Source organism: Amaranthus tricolor, chromosome 4 (assembly GCF_026212465.1).
Source record: "Amaranthus tricolor cultivar Red isolate AtriRed21 chromosome 4, ASM2621246v1, whole genome shotgun sequence".
In the NCBI taxonomy this organism is placed as follows: Eukaryota; Viridiplantae; Streptophyta; class Magnoliopsida; order Caryophyllales; family Amaranthaceae; genus Amaranthus; species Amaranthus tricolor.
Window position 1 is genome coordinate 22,383,496 of NC_080050.1, and position 15,268 is coordinate 22,398,763.

At 31.0% G+C, this 15,268-nt stretch overlaps 1 protein-coding gene across 1 annotated transcript; it reads left to right on the forward strand.

The window, feature by feature from the left end:
- Positions 1-11,618: 11,618 nt before the first annotated feature.
- LOC130811520 (mitogen-activated protein kinase mpkC-like) lies at positions 11,619-14,740 on the forward strand (the record flags this gene model as incomplete). Its single annotated transcript, XM_057677845.1, is given in 3 exon segments — positions 11,619-12,069; positions 14,298-14,400; positions 14,642-14,740. Coding segments are annotated over 3 exon segments (216 nt in total), but the record flags the coding sequence as incomplete, so codon positions are not given.
- Positions 14,741-15,268: the final 528 nt, after the last annotated feature.

Sequence of the window (15,268 nt, forward strand, 5' to 3'; positions counted from 1 at the left end):
TATAATCTTGATCATAATTTCATTAAACTAATTTCCATTAAAATATATCAACATATTTCATACTTTGCATATTATAAAGTAAATATAATGTAAAATTTCATAAAAAGAGTAGGGTAAGAAGTTATACCATACTAACACCAAGGATTAGTACTAAGTACTAATTAGGGGAAAATAATAAGAAATAAGATCCTCCAAGATAAATAATAATGCTCCAAAGATAATTAATCCCAACTCCCAAAATAATGATGATGATTTAAGCTAAGTAAAGAGTGTTCTAAGCTCCATGTTCTTTAATTTCTTCAATTAATAAAGGTATTAATATAGTAAGATTTTAATGAAGTGAAAATATAAGAAAGAATGTTAGAAAGATTTGATGATGGTGGTGTAAGCGATCTCATGGCTAAGGAGGGTATTTATAATGGGTTTGGGCAACTTTGTAGTTTATTAGATTGTATGAAAAAGAGTGTTAGGAGTATAGAAGAAGGTTAACTTGTGTAAGTGATTTAGAGTGTGTAAGTGAATGTGTAAGAGTTGGAGTGTGTAAGTGAATGTGTAAGAGTTTGGAGTGTAGAAAAAGGTTAGCTTGTGTAAGGAAATTGTGATAGCTTTTGTAAGTGATGAACATCATGGGTTACCATAGAAAGGATTTTGGTTCATCAAAATTTTGTTATAATATGTACAAGTGAATATACTTTAAAATAATGGGTAAATTTGATCATGAAAATATGTAGTTTATTTAAAATTTTGCATAAACTATACTTAATGTTAATAATAAAAATACGACTCATTTTTATGTATAAAATAATTATATCAAAATTATAAGGTTAAGTAGTAATGTTAATTTAAGAAAGAAAGTTAAAAAGTAACGTTTTACAAAACCGTGAATATAATAATAAAATTTTACTTTTCGTACTATAAAATAATAAAATAATATTTTAGTGCTTATAAAAAGATTTTAAACAAAATGCTATTTTAAAGTTTAATATTTGAAAGAAATTACAAAATCGGAAAAGATTTAGGAATTAAAGATGGTTTGAAATGGATAATCAAAGGATTAGAGATTTGATTTGAAAATTCGGAATAATTAATTGGAAGATTAAAATTAAGAATTTTGAGTCTGTTACAGTATATATAAAGTATGTTCTTGCTAGAATTTTCCTTAGTATGTTATGTTAGTTTAATAGTTTTTTTTAGTTTTGTGTGCAATCCTATGAACATGTTATATTAACTGAGATTATTTTAAAAATGTTCTATTTAAGGGTCCTCAAAGTTATACTAAATTTCTAATTAAAGAGTATAAGTTTCTATTTTTAATAGATTATATTAATTATTTAAATTTATGATTTATTATGATAAATTAAATTTAGTTGTTTATAGGTGGAAAATATTCTAAAAGTAGGCTATAAAAAAATGAATAAAAGAAAAATAAAAATAATATAATAAACAATTATATATTAAATAATATAATAAGTTACTAAATGTTTATAATAAGTTACAAATATATTTGTGAATAACCTTTTACAAGCATTAAATATTGAAGTTGTGAAAATTATAAAGTTTATTTGAAAATATAAATTTTCGTGAAAATATAAAATTTTGCTTGATTTACAACTAAAGATATTGAAATTTTGAACATTATAAAGTTTAGTTAAAAATATTAATTTTCGTGAATTTATAAAATTTAACTTGAATTACAATAAAAAATATTAAAGTGTTTGAAAATTTCACAGTTACTTGAAAATATTAATTCTCGTGAGTCGCAAAAAAGATATTAATAAATAAAATAAAATAAAAATTTCAACTAAGAATATTGAATTTGTAAAAATTGTAAAGTTTACTTGAAATATTTATTTTTGAGAAAATTATAAAATTTTATTTGACTTACAACTAAAAAAAATGAAAAATAAAGAAATTTCATGAGAATTATAAAGTTTACTTGAAATATTGATTTCGGTGAAAGTTACAAAATTTAAATTGGAGTTATAAATAAAATAATTAATTTAGCGAAAGAATAAGTTTTGTTGATTTCAAGTTAGGTAATATTGATTTCTAAGAGTTTATTCCAAGTAAAATAAGACTTTAGTAGCCACTCGTGAAAAATATTAATTTAATGACTATTAATAGAACATTCAATTATGAGAGTGATTTTATTTCGCGTCGACAAGTGAATTATTATTTATAAGTTATAGGTAATATTAAGTGTAAATATGCTAAGCTAAAAATTTATAATGGTTTAAAGGTAAACTCAATATGATTATATTAGATAAAGGAAAATTGTCGCCCAAGATTGTCAAAGTCAAAGTGAACTTTTAGCAATAAAAATGTGATGTGCTTGTGTGAAATTATCTATGTATTGATTGAATGATCCTGATAGTAAGGTAATGTCGAACCATGGACCGGTATGTAAAAATCCAGACGCCCGTGTTAGCTAGCACGTAAAATGTGGTGTAAGACAGGGGGTTAGCTACCTATCCTGTAGAAGCTCGAGCATAATTGTATTGGAGGGGTGACGACTCCCACCACATATATTGGTTGCATATTGTTGTGCTTGTTGATCAGTGATAAACTTGATTACTATTGATGCTATGATGCATGATACAGTTATGAGTATTAACCAAATGAACTTGCTTAAGTATTAAGATTACCGAATTGTATAAGTGGCAGTAATGTACTTCTGCCAGGGCTGAGAATGGTATCTTAATGACTTAAAAGTATGGAACATAAAATAATATAGTAAAAGTATACGGTGTTATCAATTAATTATAAGTTCGTACTTTAAATATTATTTTGTAAATATAGTGTATAAATTTTGTATGTTGAGCTGGATAGGGAATTATGCTCGGCGTTAAGCGCTGACCGATTCAATCGGCTGTCATCCGTATCATGGATGGCAGCATTTTGCAGGATCTAGTTTCAGGTTCAGATCCAAGCCGCAGCTACAATTTAGTTATGATATCGAGGACTTAGTTGCATTTTGTTATCCCTTGATATTGATGATCTTGATGTACTTAAATTTACTTGTTTTTGGAACAAACGATATGTATTTGATTTTCGAACTCTAATGTAATATTTATCGTTTGTTGTAAATAGTTTTGAGTTTTTTTTTTTTAAGTTTTAGCAGATCGGCATTTTGAGACTCTCACATTATTGTAAACATTGTCATTAATGTTAATTACCTATCGAGATTGCCGCTCCTGTTACATTTACAATAATACATTATCGTGTTTTTTGATTAATGTAACATAAAAGTTCTTAAATTAACTTACAAGAATTACATAAATTAAATTACACATTCTAAACTAAAAAATAAACTAAGTCTTCATTTCTTTCTTGATTTCTTCAACGATTTTTGAACGGCAACCGATAACGAACAATCTTCTCACCACATGCGTATGCGGATATTAAATCTTTCATTGACTTTAGATTTTAAAAAAACAAACATGGTATGCATTTAGTGTTTAAAATTGATTAATTAGCTTCGAAAAATATCAACATTTTGATTTTAAAATAAAGCCATCAATATAAACTGAAATCAGCACCCAAATCACACAGTACAAACAAGTACCCAAACAAAAAACATTACCAAACTGATTAAGACGCCAGGATAGAAACAAAAACTTCAAAAAAACCCAAAAATTAGAATGGTGCCACTAACAAACACAGAAATGAGGAGTCCAAAATTAAGAGGTGCCAAATCCAACATACAAAAGCAAAACAACCACAACATTAAGTGTTTGTATAAAAGGACAACATTAAATCCACCAAAGGAGTTCATTAAATAAGTCCACCAACCACATACAACTATTACCATGGAAAGATTAAGGGAGCTAGATAATTATAGTAGGAAGCAAATAATGTATGAATTATTGTTGTCAGTCAATAGCAAAGGCAAATCAGCACACAGAGTCATGTGAAATGTCCAAGAAATATAAGGTGAGTAGGAAGACAATATCAAGGATTGGAGGACAAATTAAGCAAACCCTCAGTTGTAGTTGTAAATCAAAGATCTTGCAGATCTAGTTGTAAATCATACAAATCCTCAATTTCTTCATCCTCAGAAGTTAATGTCCTTCCCTAGTTAGGATCGGTTTCAACAGAGGTTGTAGGAGATGGCGGAACTTGGTTGTAGTAGTCAAACCAAGGATTAGGAGGACCCACAAAATATTGTCTTGAGATGAAGACAACTAAGAAAGACAAGAACTTGGTGACTCCATTTTCAAAAACCCAGCTACAAGAACCCAAATCTAAAAATCGGACACCAGAAAAGAGAGGAGAGAGAGAAAGGGGAAGGGCTGATGAAGAAAAATCGAAACACACAATGAAGGTCGAAAAATCTAGGGTTTTACTTTAGGTAAGTGGAGGAGGAAGATGAAGATCTGCATACTCAGGGATGAAGATGAAAGAGATGAACTGAGATCAGCCTCAATTAGGGTTAGGTTGACAGTTATGAGAATAAGGATGGGGGGTTGATTTTAAAAGAGAGGGAATGATTAAGGGGTCTAATTAGGATTAGTGAAAAAATCACATTAGTTTAGCTGTATAAGTGGGGCCATTTTTGTAATTACAAGTGTAAAATAAGGGCATATGGGTCAAAAATTCAGTGCTAAAAAAGAAAATGAGACAAGTAAGGTGAACTTACCAGAAAATAGGACAAGTAAATAGAAAAGAAGGGAATAGTTGTTTTACACAAGTATCTCTCAGTTAGCAGACACAAAATTTGCAACTTCAACCATTTTCCAATAATTCCTTTTTTATATTTTTTTATTCAAATAAAAAATCACCCTTTTCGTTCCAACCTTTCAAAATAGTAAAAGTTATCTGATACCCTCTCTCGTGAAGAATCTTCCATATCAAAACAAAATGTTCGTGTTGGCAATTAAATATTTTATTTATTAATTGTCAATTACTAAAACTGTGAAGCTACAAAAACTTTCAGCCGCTGACCACAGTCATGTACCCATGAAAACATCTACCTTACGCCACTTTCAGTGCCGTCCTTGAAATTTTAAAAAAGGCCCTAAAAGTGACAGATAAATTCTAAGTTTTTTATTTTTTATTTGAAAATAGATTTAAAAATTTTAATATTTATAATGTAGAAAAAAAATTGCAAGACCATTTAAATACTTTTTGTGAAAAACTGAATATTTCAATATCAAAAAACTGCTTTCAAAAGAATGAATAGAGAAATTGGTATACTATTGAAAAATAAACATGATAATAACAAAAACAAACAAAATTGGTTGTAGCGTAATGGTGAAGGCATGCATCAAATTGCTTGTATGCATCAACTTTTCGCATTAAATTTTAAAATAATTTTTCTTAGTATATTTAGTCATTAACAACTCTTAAAGTCAAAATTGTGCAATATAAAACTCAAATACTAAAACTTACCAAATTTAGAAATTTGAGTTGGATCAACTAGTTGAGTAGATCAAACTTTGACAAATTTACATTTGAGTGATCTAAATTTATATAAAATGATGCATTTATTATTATTATTATTATAAATTTTTGACATGTCAAAAATTTATAATAATAATAATAAATGCATCATTTTATACATATTGTAAATTTGATTATATATATATATATATATATATATATATATATATATATATATATATATATATATATATATATATACATATATATATATATACATATATACATATATATATATATATACATATATATATATATACATATATATATATATATATATATATATATATATATATATATATATATATATATATACATATATATATATATACATATATATATATATATACATATATATATATATATATATACATATATATATATATACATATATATATATATATATATACATATATATATATATATATATATATACATATATATATATATATATATATATATATATATATATATATATATATATATATATATATATATATATATACATATATATATATATATATATATATATATATATATATATATATATATATATATATATATATATACATATATATATATACATACATACATATATATATATATATATATATATATATATATATATATATATATATATATATATATATATATATATATATATATATATATATACATACATATATATATATATATATATATATATATATATATATATATATATATATATATATATATATATATATATATATATATATATATATATCAATTTAGAATCAATTACCAACTATAACCTTAAAGTTTAATCATTTTCAAATAAACAGTCGCGAACTTTTTTTTTTTATTTACAAATAATAGCCTTCAGCTTAGCAAACATGATATAGATACAGTCACTTCATCCCAATCAGACTAGATGACCAGCTAATGACCCTAAGTTATCTTTGATCAACCCTTATATTACCTTTGACTGAAATTTAAAAATAAAAATCCATCTAACTATAGTCAATGCATAACTGAACTATCAACTACCTTTCATTTTACTAACTTAAAAAAAACGAAAAAAAATTCGCATTTAACTCCTTCAACTCCTTGCTCACTGTCAACATCATTTTCATTGTTCAGTCAGCCTTCATTGAAGGTAATTTCTTCGTTTTTTCCTTTTAATTAGGTTTTCAGGTTGTTAGGTTTTGCTTTTTTATTTTATTTTATTTTATTATTATTATTATTATTATTTTGCGTTCTTATGAATCACCATTTAGGGTTTTTGATAAAGCTTGATGATATTGTCTTTTTTGCTATACTCAAATGTCTAATTCTGTGAAGTTAAGGGTTTTTCATGGTGGTAAATTTGTTAATCAAGATAATGAAGTTAATTATATTAATGGTTCTGTGCATGATGGTATTGAATTTGGGATTGCTAAATTCTGTGTGAAATATATAAGATTACAATATATATACTGCTACTATATTGTAGTAGCTCACTCTTATTCTTACAATAAGTCACTCTAATATATTGCTCTCACTTTTGCTTTACCACTCAAGGATGTTGTGGTGGGATGATGAAAATGGAAGTGATGAGCATCCTATTTATACTACTAGAAATGCTCTAAAATTCAACAAAGGTTGGCAAGTAATTAAAGCTTTTACACTTAGCTTAATAGGGAGAGGTGATAGGAGTAGAATTTTACCACTCTTGGTTGTAAATTTTTGACTAATTTATGCATTGATAAAAGAGAAGTGCTTGGTGACTTTGTTTAACACTTTCCCTCAACAACCACTCTCCCTTAGAGTAAGCCTTGAGGTCATACCAAGTTGTTTACGAAACTTCTCAAACTTTGGTCCTCCAAGACCCTTTGTGAAAATGTCAGCAACTTGGTCATCTGTCTTCACTTGCTCAATTTGGATTTCACCTCGTAGAACCTTTTCTCGAAAAAAGTGATAATGTACCTCCACATGCTTAGTTCTAGCATGAAACACTGGATTTTCAGCTAGTCGTATAGCTGACTGATTATCGCAACTTAACTTGACACCATAATCAACAGGCTGATGCAAATCCTTCAGTAGCTGGGTGAGCCATACACATTCTTCTGTTGCCATCACTAATGCTTGGTGCTCTGCTTCCGTACTTGACAATGACACTGTTGGTTGTCTCTTACTACACCATGAAACTGCTCCAGAACCTAGGTTGAACACATAACGAGTAGTTGATCAACGTGTATCAAGATCTCCAGCATAATCAACATCACAATATCCGACAACTTCAAATTTTTTATCATTACGGTAAAGGATACCATAATCAATACTTCCTTTGACATACCTCAATATTAGCTTTATAGCTTTCAGGTGAGGTTTCTTCGGTTTCTTCATGAACCGACTAATCACACTAACTGCATAGGTAATATCTGGTCGGGTTAGCGTGAGATAGATTAGACTTCCCACCAATTGTCTATACATTGTCACGTCTTCTAACTCTTTGCCTATTGTCGAACATAATTTTGCATTAACCTCCATTGGAGTTGAGATAGGCTTGCAGTCAAGCATTCTATATTTATCCAAAAGATCTTGGGCATATTTCTGTTGGCAGAGAAATATCCCATCATTGGTTCGCTCCACTTCTAGACCAAGAAAATACTTCAATTCTCCAAGTTCTTTCATCTGAAATCGAACCGAGAGATTTTCTTTTGTTTGTTGGATCTCCCAATCATCATCTCCAGTAATGATGAGATCATCAACATAGATAAGAACTATCGCCAAATTTTCATCTCGAGCTTTCACAAACAAACTTGAAGCAGCTTGTGCAACTGAGTAACCACTTTGTAGCAACAATTCTGCTATTTTTTCATATTTTGGATTAGGCTTTCGAGATCTGATCGATCTACGTAGGACTAGACGAGGTTCCTCTTCTTCAAGATCTTCTACTTGGCTTGGCCTTTCTTCTTCAAGACTTCAATGATGTGCTTTCGTCTTCCATGGACTTTTCTCTTTTGCTTTTGGCAAAGTTTGTGAACTTTCACCTTCTAGATCACCATCTTAAGTAGACTGATCCTCTATTTTCTCTAGAAGCTTTTCCTCGATCTACTTTGAGTCTGGCAATAATACAGCTTGTGGTGACCCCCAAGATGATGCTTCATCAAACACCACATTTCTTGACACATGACACTTATTTGTAGCTGGATCACAACATTTCCACCCTTTCCTTTGATCATCATATCCCACAAAGATACATTTGATCGCCTTCTTGTCAAATTTGTTGCGTAGGTGCTCAAGAACGAACACATATCATACACATCCGAAAACTCGAAAATGGCTCACTACTGGCTTAATCTTCCATAACTTCTCGTACGGGGAGACAAACTCTAGCCTCGCTTGTGGTAGCCTGTTTGTCACATGTGTTGCTGTTTTCATGCATTCGACCCAAAAACGTGGTGGTACGTTTTTCGCATGTAGCATGCTTCTAAATGTCTCTGCTAGGTGTCGATTCTTTCTCTCTAATACTCCATTTTGTCGTGGAGTGTTTGGACAAGTGAGCTGCCGTCGTATTTTGCAATCTTGCAAATACTGAGAGAATTCAGCTGATGTATATTCTCCCTCATTGTCTGTTCTTAGACATTGCACTTTTCTACCAACTTCTTTTTCCACTGCTTCCTTGAACTGCAGGAACTTGTTGAGTGCTTCTGATTTCTCCTTCATAAAGTCTACCTAGACATATCTAGAATAATCATCTATAAAGGTGATCATGTATCGTAGGCCACTTACTGAATGTTGCTTGACCGGCTGAAATATGTTTGAGTGAATAAGTTCTAAAGGTGCTTGAGACTTAAAATTTGAGTCTTCATATGACAGCTGGTGTGCTTTACCGAATTGACATCCGGCACAAATTATATCTTCCTTGACATCCAATTCAAGAAGACCCTTGAGCATCGATTTCTTCATCATCACTTTTACCTTGATATAGCTCATGTGACCCAAGCGTGCATGCCACAAGTCAGCTGTCTCATTCTTCCTTGTCTTGTCTACATATGCTGTTTGAGCAGACATTACATAGACAGATTCCAAACGTTGTCCCTCTAATATCGATGTTGAATTATCCTCCAAATTTTGGTGCACCTTTACATCTCGAGGTCCAAAGAGCACATAGTTTCCTCAGGCAGTCAGTTGTGATACTGACAATAAATTCTTTGTCATACCTGGAACATGGTAGACATTATCCAGCTGAACTTGCATGTTGCTAAATCGCGGAGTTACAACTACTTTGCCAATATGAGTAATTGGCAATTCTGAGTTGTTTGCTGTAATAACAACTCGACCACGCTTATACTCGGATATGCTCACAAACTTTTCTTTATCTCCAATCATGTGATTCGAACAACCAGAGTCGATGATCCAATCATCCTTGTAATTGATCATCTTATCATTTGTTGTGGCAAATGCAATTTCCTTTGCCTCGGTGTTGCAAGTTGACACAACCATCATGTCGAAAGACTGTTCTTCCACATCTAGTTCACATTTTGAACTAGACTCTTCAACGGAATAGGAAGCTTGAAAATCCCGATCTTTTTCGCTTCGGCTTTCTGGCTCTACCAAAGTTGCAGCATTCCCTTCTACTGACTTAGACCAGCATTCTCGAGCATAATGTCCCCTTTTACTACACTTGTAGCACACAACCTCTCGTTGTGTCCGGGTCTTATCTTTATATTGATTTTCTTGTCGATCTCGAGTTCTCCCTTGATGGAAGCCTCCTTTTTCTCGTCCTTTTCGAAATCCTCCTGACTTTTGATTTGACTTGCCAAGTAATGGATTACTCGACTGACCGAGCTTCTCACTACTCTTATTTGGATTTTTGTTTCCAAATAGAGCAGTTTCTTCATCTTTGACAGAAGCTCCTGACATTTGATTATCTAGAGCTTCCTGATTAGCTAACACATTTTCAAACTCGATTAGAGTTGGTTGCGTAGCCCAACCTCAAATGGCCGTGACAAGACCATTGAGACTCGGCTTCAAGCCACACACAATGATCCTTCGCATCCTAGTCTCCGTGATCGTATTCTCTGGATCCAAATTTGTGATTTGCTCACACAAAGTCTTGACTTTAGTAAAATATTGGTTCACCGTCAATTTATTTTGTTGGATCGACATTAGCTCATTCTCTAGCATCTAGAGTTGAGCATCGTTCTTCTTGGAAAACAACCTTGATAATATGTCCCACGCCTCCTTGGGTGTCTTCGCATCCTTGATGCGGTGCAATAACTCGTCTTATACAGTTCTTGCCAACACGTACATCGCCTTTTCGGCTTTAATCTTCCACTTCTTTGACTCTTCTACATTGGTTGGTACTGTGGTATCACCACCACCGACTATACCCCCAAAGGTCTTGACCCAACAAATAAAATTGCAACGTATGCTCCTCGTAGTGTAATTATTATTGTTGAGTTTCTCAATATTACCAGATGTACTCGCAATATCCGCCATTAGTGACTTAGTTACGCCTCTCACGTAATAAGTAAGTTTGGTCTCTCAGCAAAAACTTCACAATCTTAGATTGCACACAGATGGAATTTTAATGTGATCACTTGATCACTCGGGTAGCCAAAATTATTTTGACTAACTTTTACTAGTCCCTGACTGATAATTTACTAAAGTGAGTCTCACAATAGACCGTTTGGCTCTGATACCAATTGCAGAGTATTTCGGGGTATATTTATGTGGAAGGAATAGCAAAATAATAATGTAGACAATAAAATTTAGAGTGATATTGAACAACTAATACTTAAAGTAATAATAATAGCACTAGAAACATATAAGTTTACAATATATATACTGCTACTATATTGTAGTAGCTCACTCTAATTCTTATAATAACTCACTCTAAAATATTGCTCTCACTTTTATTTTACCACTCAAGTATATTGTGGTGGAATGATAAAAATAGAAGTGGTGAGCACTCTATTTATACTACTAGAAATGCTCCAAAATTTAACAAGAGTTAACAAGTAATTAAAGTTTTTAAACTTAGCTTAATAGGAAGGGGACCAAGGGGTGATAGGAATAGAATTTTACCACCCTTGGTTGTAAATTTTTGACTAATTTGTGCATTGATAAAAGAAAAGTGATTGGTGACTTTGTTTAACGACTCAAATTTCACAACGTGTTCTTGAATAAATATTTCAGGTTAGTTTTGCAATCTTTTACTTGAAGTTTTGGATTCTTTTTTGTTATTTAATGGCAAACTAAATTTCGATTTGACACTAAGTTTCTAGCGATTCATGCATAATTCGTTTAGGGCTTTTGAGAATTTAGGGCTTTGGAGGATTTACAAACTTTTTACTCATTTACTCACAAAATTGTTGCAATTTGATGAGTTTTGAGAATATAGGGTTAGAAGATTAGCAAGTTAATGAAAACAGGAGAAGCTGTTGATATTGGAGTTGCAGCTTTTACAAATTCACTTAATTTATCATCTAACTCTTTCTATTCATTTGATTTGGCTGGCTTTAATTTTATTGTTTCAGGAATTATATTTCTTGATACCTTAATACCTTTCATGATATCATTTTTCAGTAACAAGGAATCGAAGTAAAAGAGAAGGAGTTAATTGTTCGGTAACAAGAAATAAATGAGAGAGAAAAGGTGAAGTTATCATTATCTGTAATATCCTGAGAACCTTTCATGCTTTTCTGACAATTTTGTGCTTTATTAGACAAAATTTTATAGAGACATGGAATTGCGTGATTTAGGAGGTACTAGTCTAATTTATTTATCAGTTAAACTGATGGATTTAGGTTTGGTTTGCAGTTACCTATAATTATCTAGCAAATTGCTATTTGTTTTTCCTTATTTTCTTTTTTTTCTTAGGATTTTACTTTGGTTGGGTTACCAGACATGGAACAACAAAGAAATCTGTTGAATACTTGTTTAAGGCATTAACAATATTGCGTATTAGTTTTTCTTTATAAAACTTTGCTTTTGAGTATGAAGTATGAAGTTGGAAACAACAACAAAAAAAGTTGCAAAAATATGATTATGTCAGCCTTGAATTATATTCCAGTGTCAGTTGCTTTGTCGATGACGGAAATATCAGTTGATTTGTATGGATGGTTAGTTTAAGGTATAAAGATACATAATATACAGCTTTTTTAATTTTCTCAGTAAAAATTTTTGTCATAGAATTAAAGGAAAAGTTTTAGTGCCTGTCGGTCATGTATCAAAAGGGCAGAATGGTGCTCGTTTATCATATTCATCAAAGATGGTAGCGATGGCAGTACCTAGAGTACTTATTTTTGGTTGTGCTTTAATATGCCCTTGCTTTCAACACAGGAAGAAAGATATTGACTCTGAATCCCATATAGATTTAACTACTAGTAAGTACAATATAGAATTTTTTGATCTGAAAGGTTGATCATAAACTATCAGTCGTATTCATACCTGATTCATTCTAGTATTTGTCATAGGATTATCAAACTCTTCTAGTTCCCCTGCTTGAAGGGTCACATACTGTTTCAGGACCACATCATATTCATACATAAGTGAACAACTGTTGAATACATGTTGTGTGGTTGTTCCCTACAACAAATATTTTATGAACCTAGTGACAAAACATTTTAAGAACCTTTCCAATAATGTAGTCATCATTCGGGTTGTTCAATTATTGTTTGATACGACATTCAAATATAGCAAGAGGACGCCCAAATTAACGCTACCACTCACTATTGACTTATGATCTTCATTAGCTCCACTCTTTGCTCACTAAGGTAATTACTCTGATTCCCTTTTCATTTGTAACCTTCAGACAATATATAGATTGTACACTTGTAGCTTAGCCGCCATCACAAGCATGAATTTTTTTTAATGAAGTAATTTTCTACATTTTCTGAAACTGGATTAAGTTGACTTTGCATCTTTTTTGTAAACCAGAATATGAATTTTATTAATGCACTCTTCTCACTTGGGATTGTTTGTCGTCTTCTCACTTGGGAAGTTCACACCTTGCTTGGTTTTATAATTAGAAAATACTCTTTGTTGCTTGGTTTTATATAGTACTCTTTGTTGCTTGGTTTATAGTTAGATTTACAAGTAATTATTAATAAAACAATTAAAAACTAAAGATTATTGATATCATCACAGATTGTTCCCAATGGATATTGAACGCAAATTTTAGATTATTCAAACATTTAATTTAGAGCTTGAAAGCTGTTGCAGTTGGCACAACTCTTAACTCATATTAAATGTTTTATTGTTTTAATTGTACTTTGCTAATATAATCTGATTTGATAGCTTACTCTTAGTATATCTTAAATTTGGAATTAAGGGGAGCTCTTAATATTGCTAATATAATCTGTTTTAGTTGTACTTTGCTAATATTTCTCTACTGGTTGCCTGCAACTTTATAAATGTGATAATTTGTTTGGTTGCTATTGCGTCACAGATTATACCGGTACAAGTTGCTAATATAATCTGTTTGCTTGCCATTAATTGTAGGGATGATTTGAGAATTGTTTGCATTCATGAACTAAAGAGATATGTTTTCAATTATTGGTTTATGTCTAATTCAGTTATCACATGGAAATTGACGTATGTGTATTTCAGAGTGATTGAAGGTGTTGTAGATATTGTCATGTTTGCAGAAGGTCTGTTGTTAGTCTGTTACAAGTTGCTGATTTTTCTTGCCTTTTCTGAACATAAGGTTATTCTATCATCTTGCTATTTTCTTTTGTTTACTTGTTAATGATAGTGTAAACTTGTATATTATCAGTTGAGAAATTGATAACAAATCTCTTCAACTTATGCATAAATGATGTGCATAGTCTAACATGGAGTGAACGTGCCTTAGTTAATTCGATTCCGCTTTGAATTGGAAGGTTTACATCACTTTCCAAGACTCCCGGTGAAGAAGACGCATTTATGGTTTTTGCTGGAGTTCTTGTCATGATTTGTTGCTTGATATCAATGTCGAAAGCCATGGTAATATAGTTGCTTCTTCAAACTGTAGTATTTCAGAGTTAAAAGCATCTTCAAGTTATTGTATAAAGGTTGACAACTCTTATTTGTAGCCTATACTTTAATTTAGTTCATTGTGGCCTAGCTTGAGTTGATGTGTGGATATGAAACATCGTCCAGCGATCATGGTTTTGTTCATTTGAACTTATCCTTTCTGGTTTTTTGAGTTTGGTTTATTTTATAACAAACAGATCTGTGTAAACAGCTTGCTGAATTATGGCCTGAAGTAATCATGGATCACCATAAATTATCAAAAGCAATCAGGAGAGCAAAGAAAAGAAGAGGAATAGCTGAAATAAGTCAGGTAAGCGTCATGCATCGCTTTTGTCGCTTGTTCATCTCTGTTCTGCAGAAAAAACACATCCTAGATTTGCATGATATTAGATTTGTGTGGATGATTCTTAAGCTTTTTTAATTCTTTTGAACTCACTACACTAATCTGTCAAATTAGTGCTAAGCTTAATAAGAACTACTTGAGCTCTATGGGGTTGATAGATCGACTGCTTAAACTTGCAATTGTTTGATTCAACTTCAGCTTGATTCTTTATAACTATTTAAATTAGAGTTTGTTTGAGGCAAGATTGAATCTAACTTCTTACTAATAAATGATTGGGTGATTGTTCAATTATTAAATGATTGGGTGGTTGTTCAAATATTGAGCTCCTTATTGAGCTTGGATGAAAGTTTAATCTGGTTATATTATCCTAAACAAACATATGAACAATTGTTCATTAGTAGAGTTGTTCAAATGTGACCCAAAGCGGAACCTAAACTGAAACCGAAAGTTACCCGACCCAAGAATATTTTTTCACGTTGGTCGAAATGATATTAG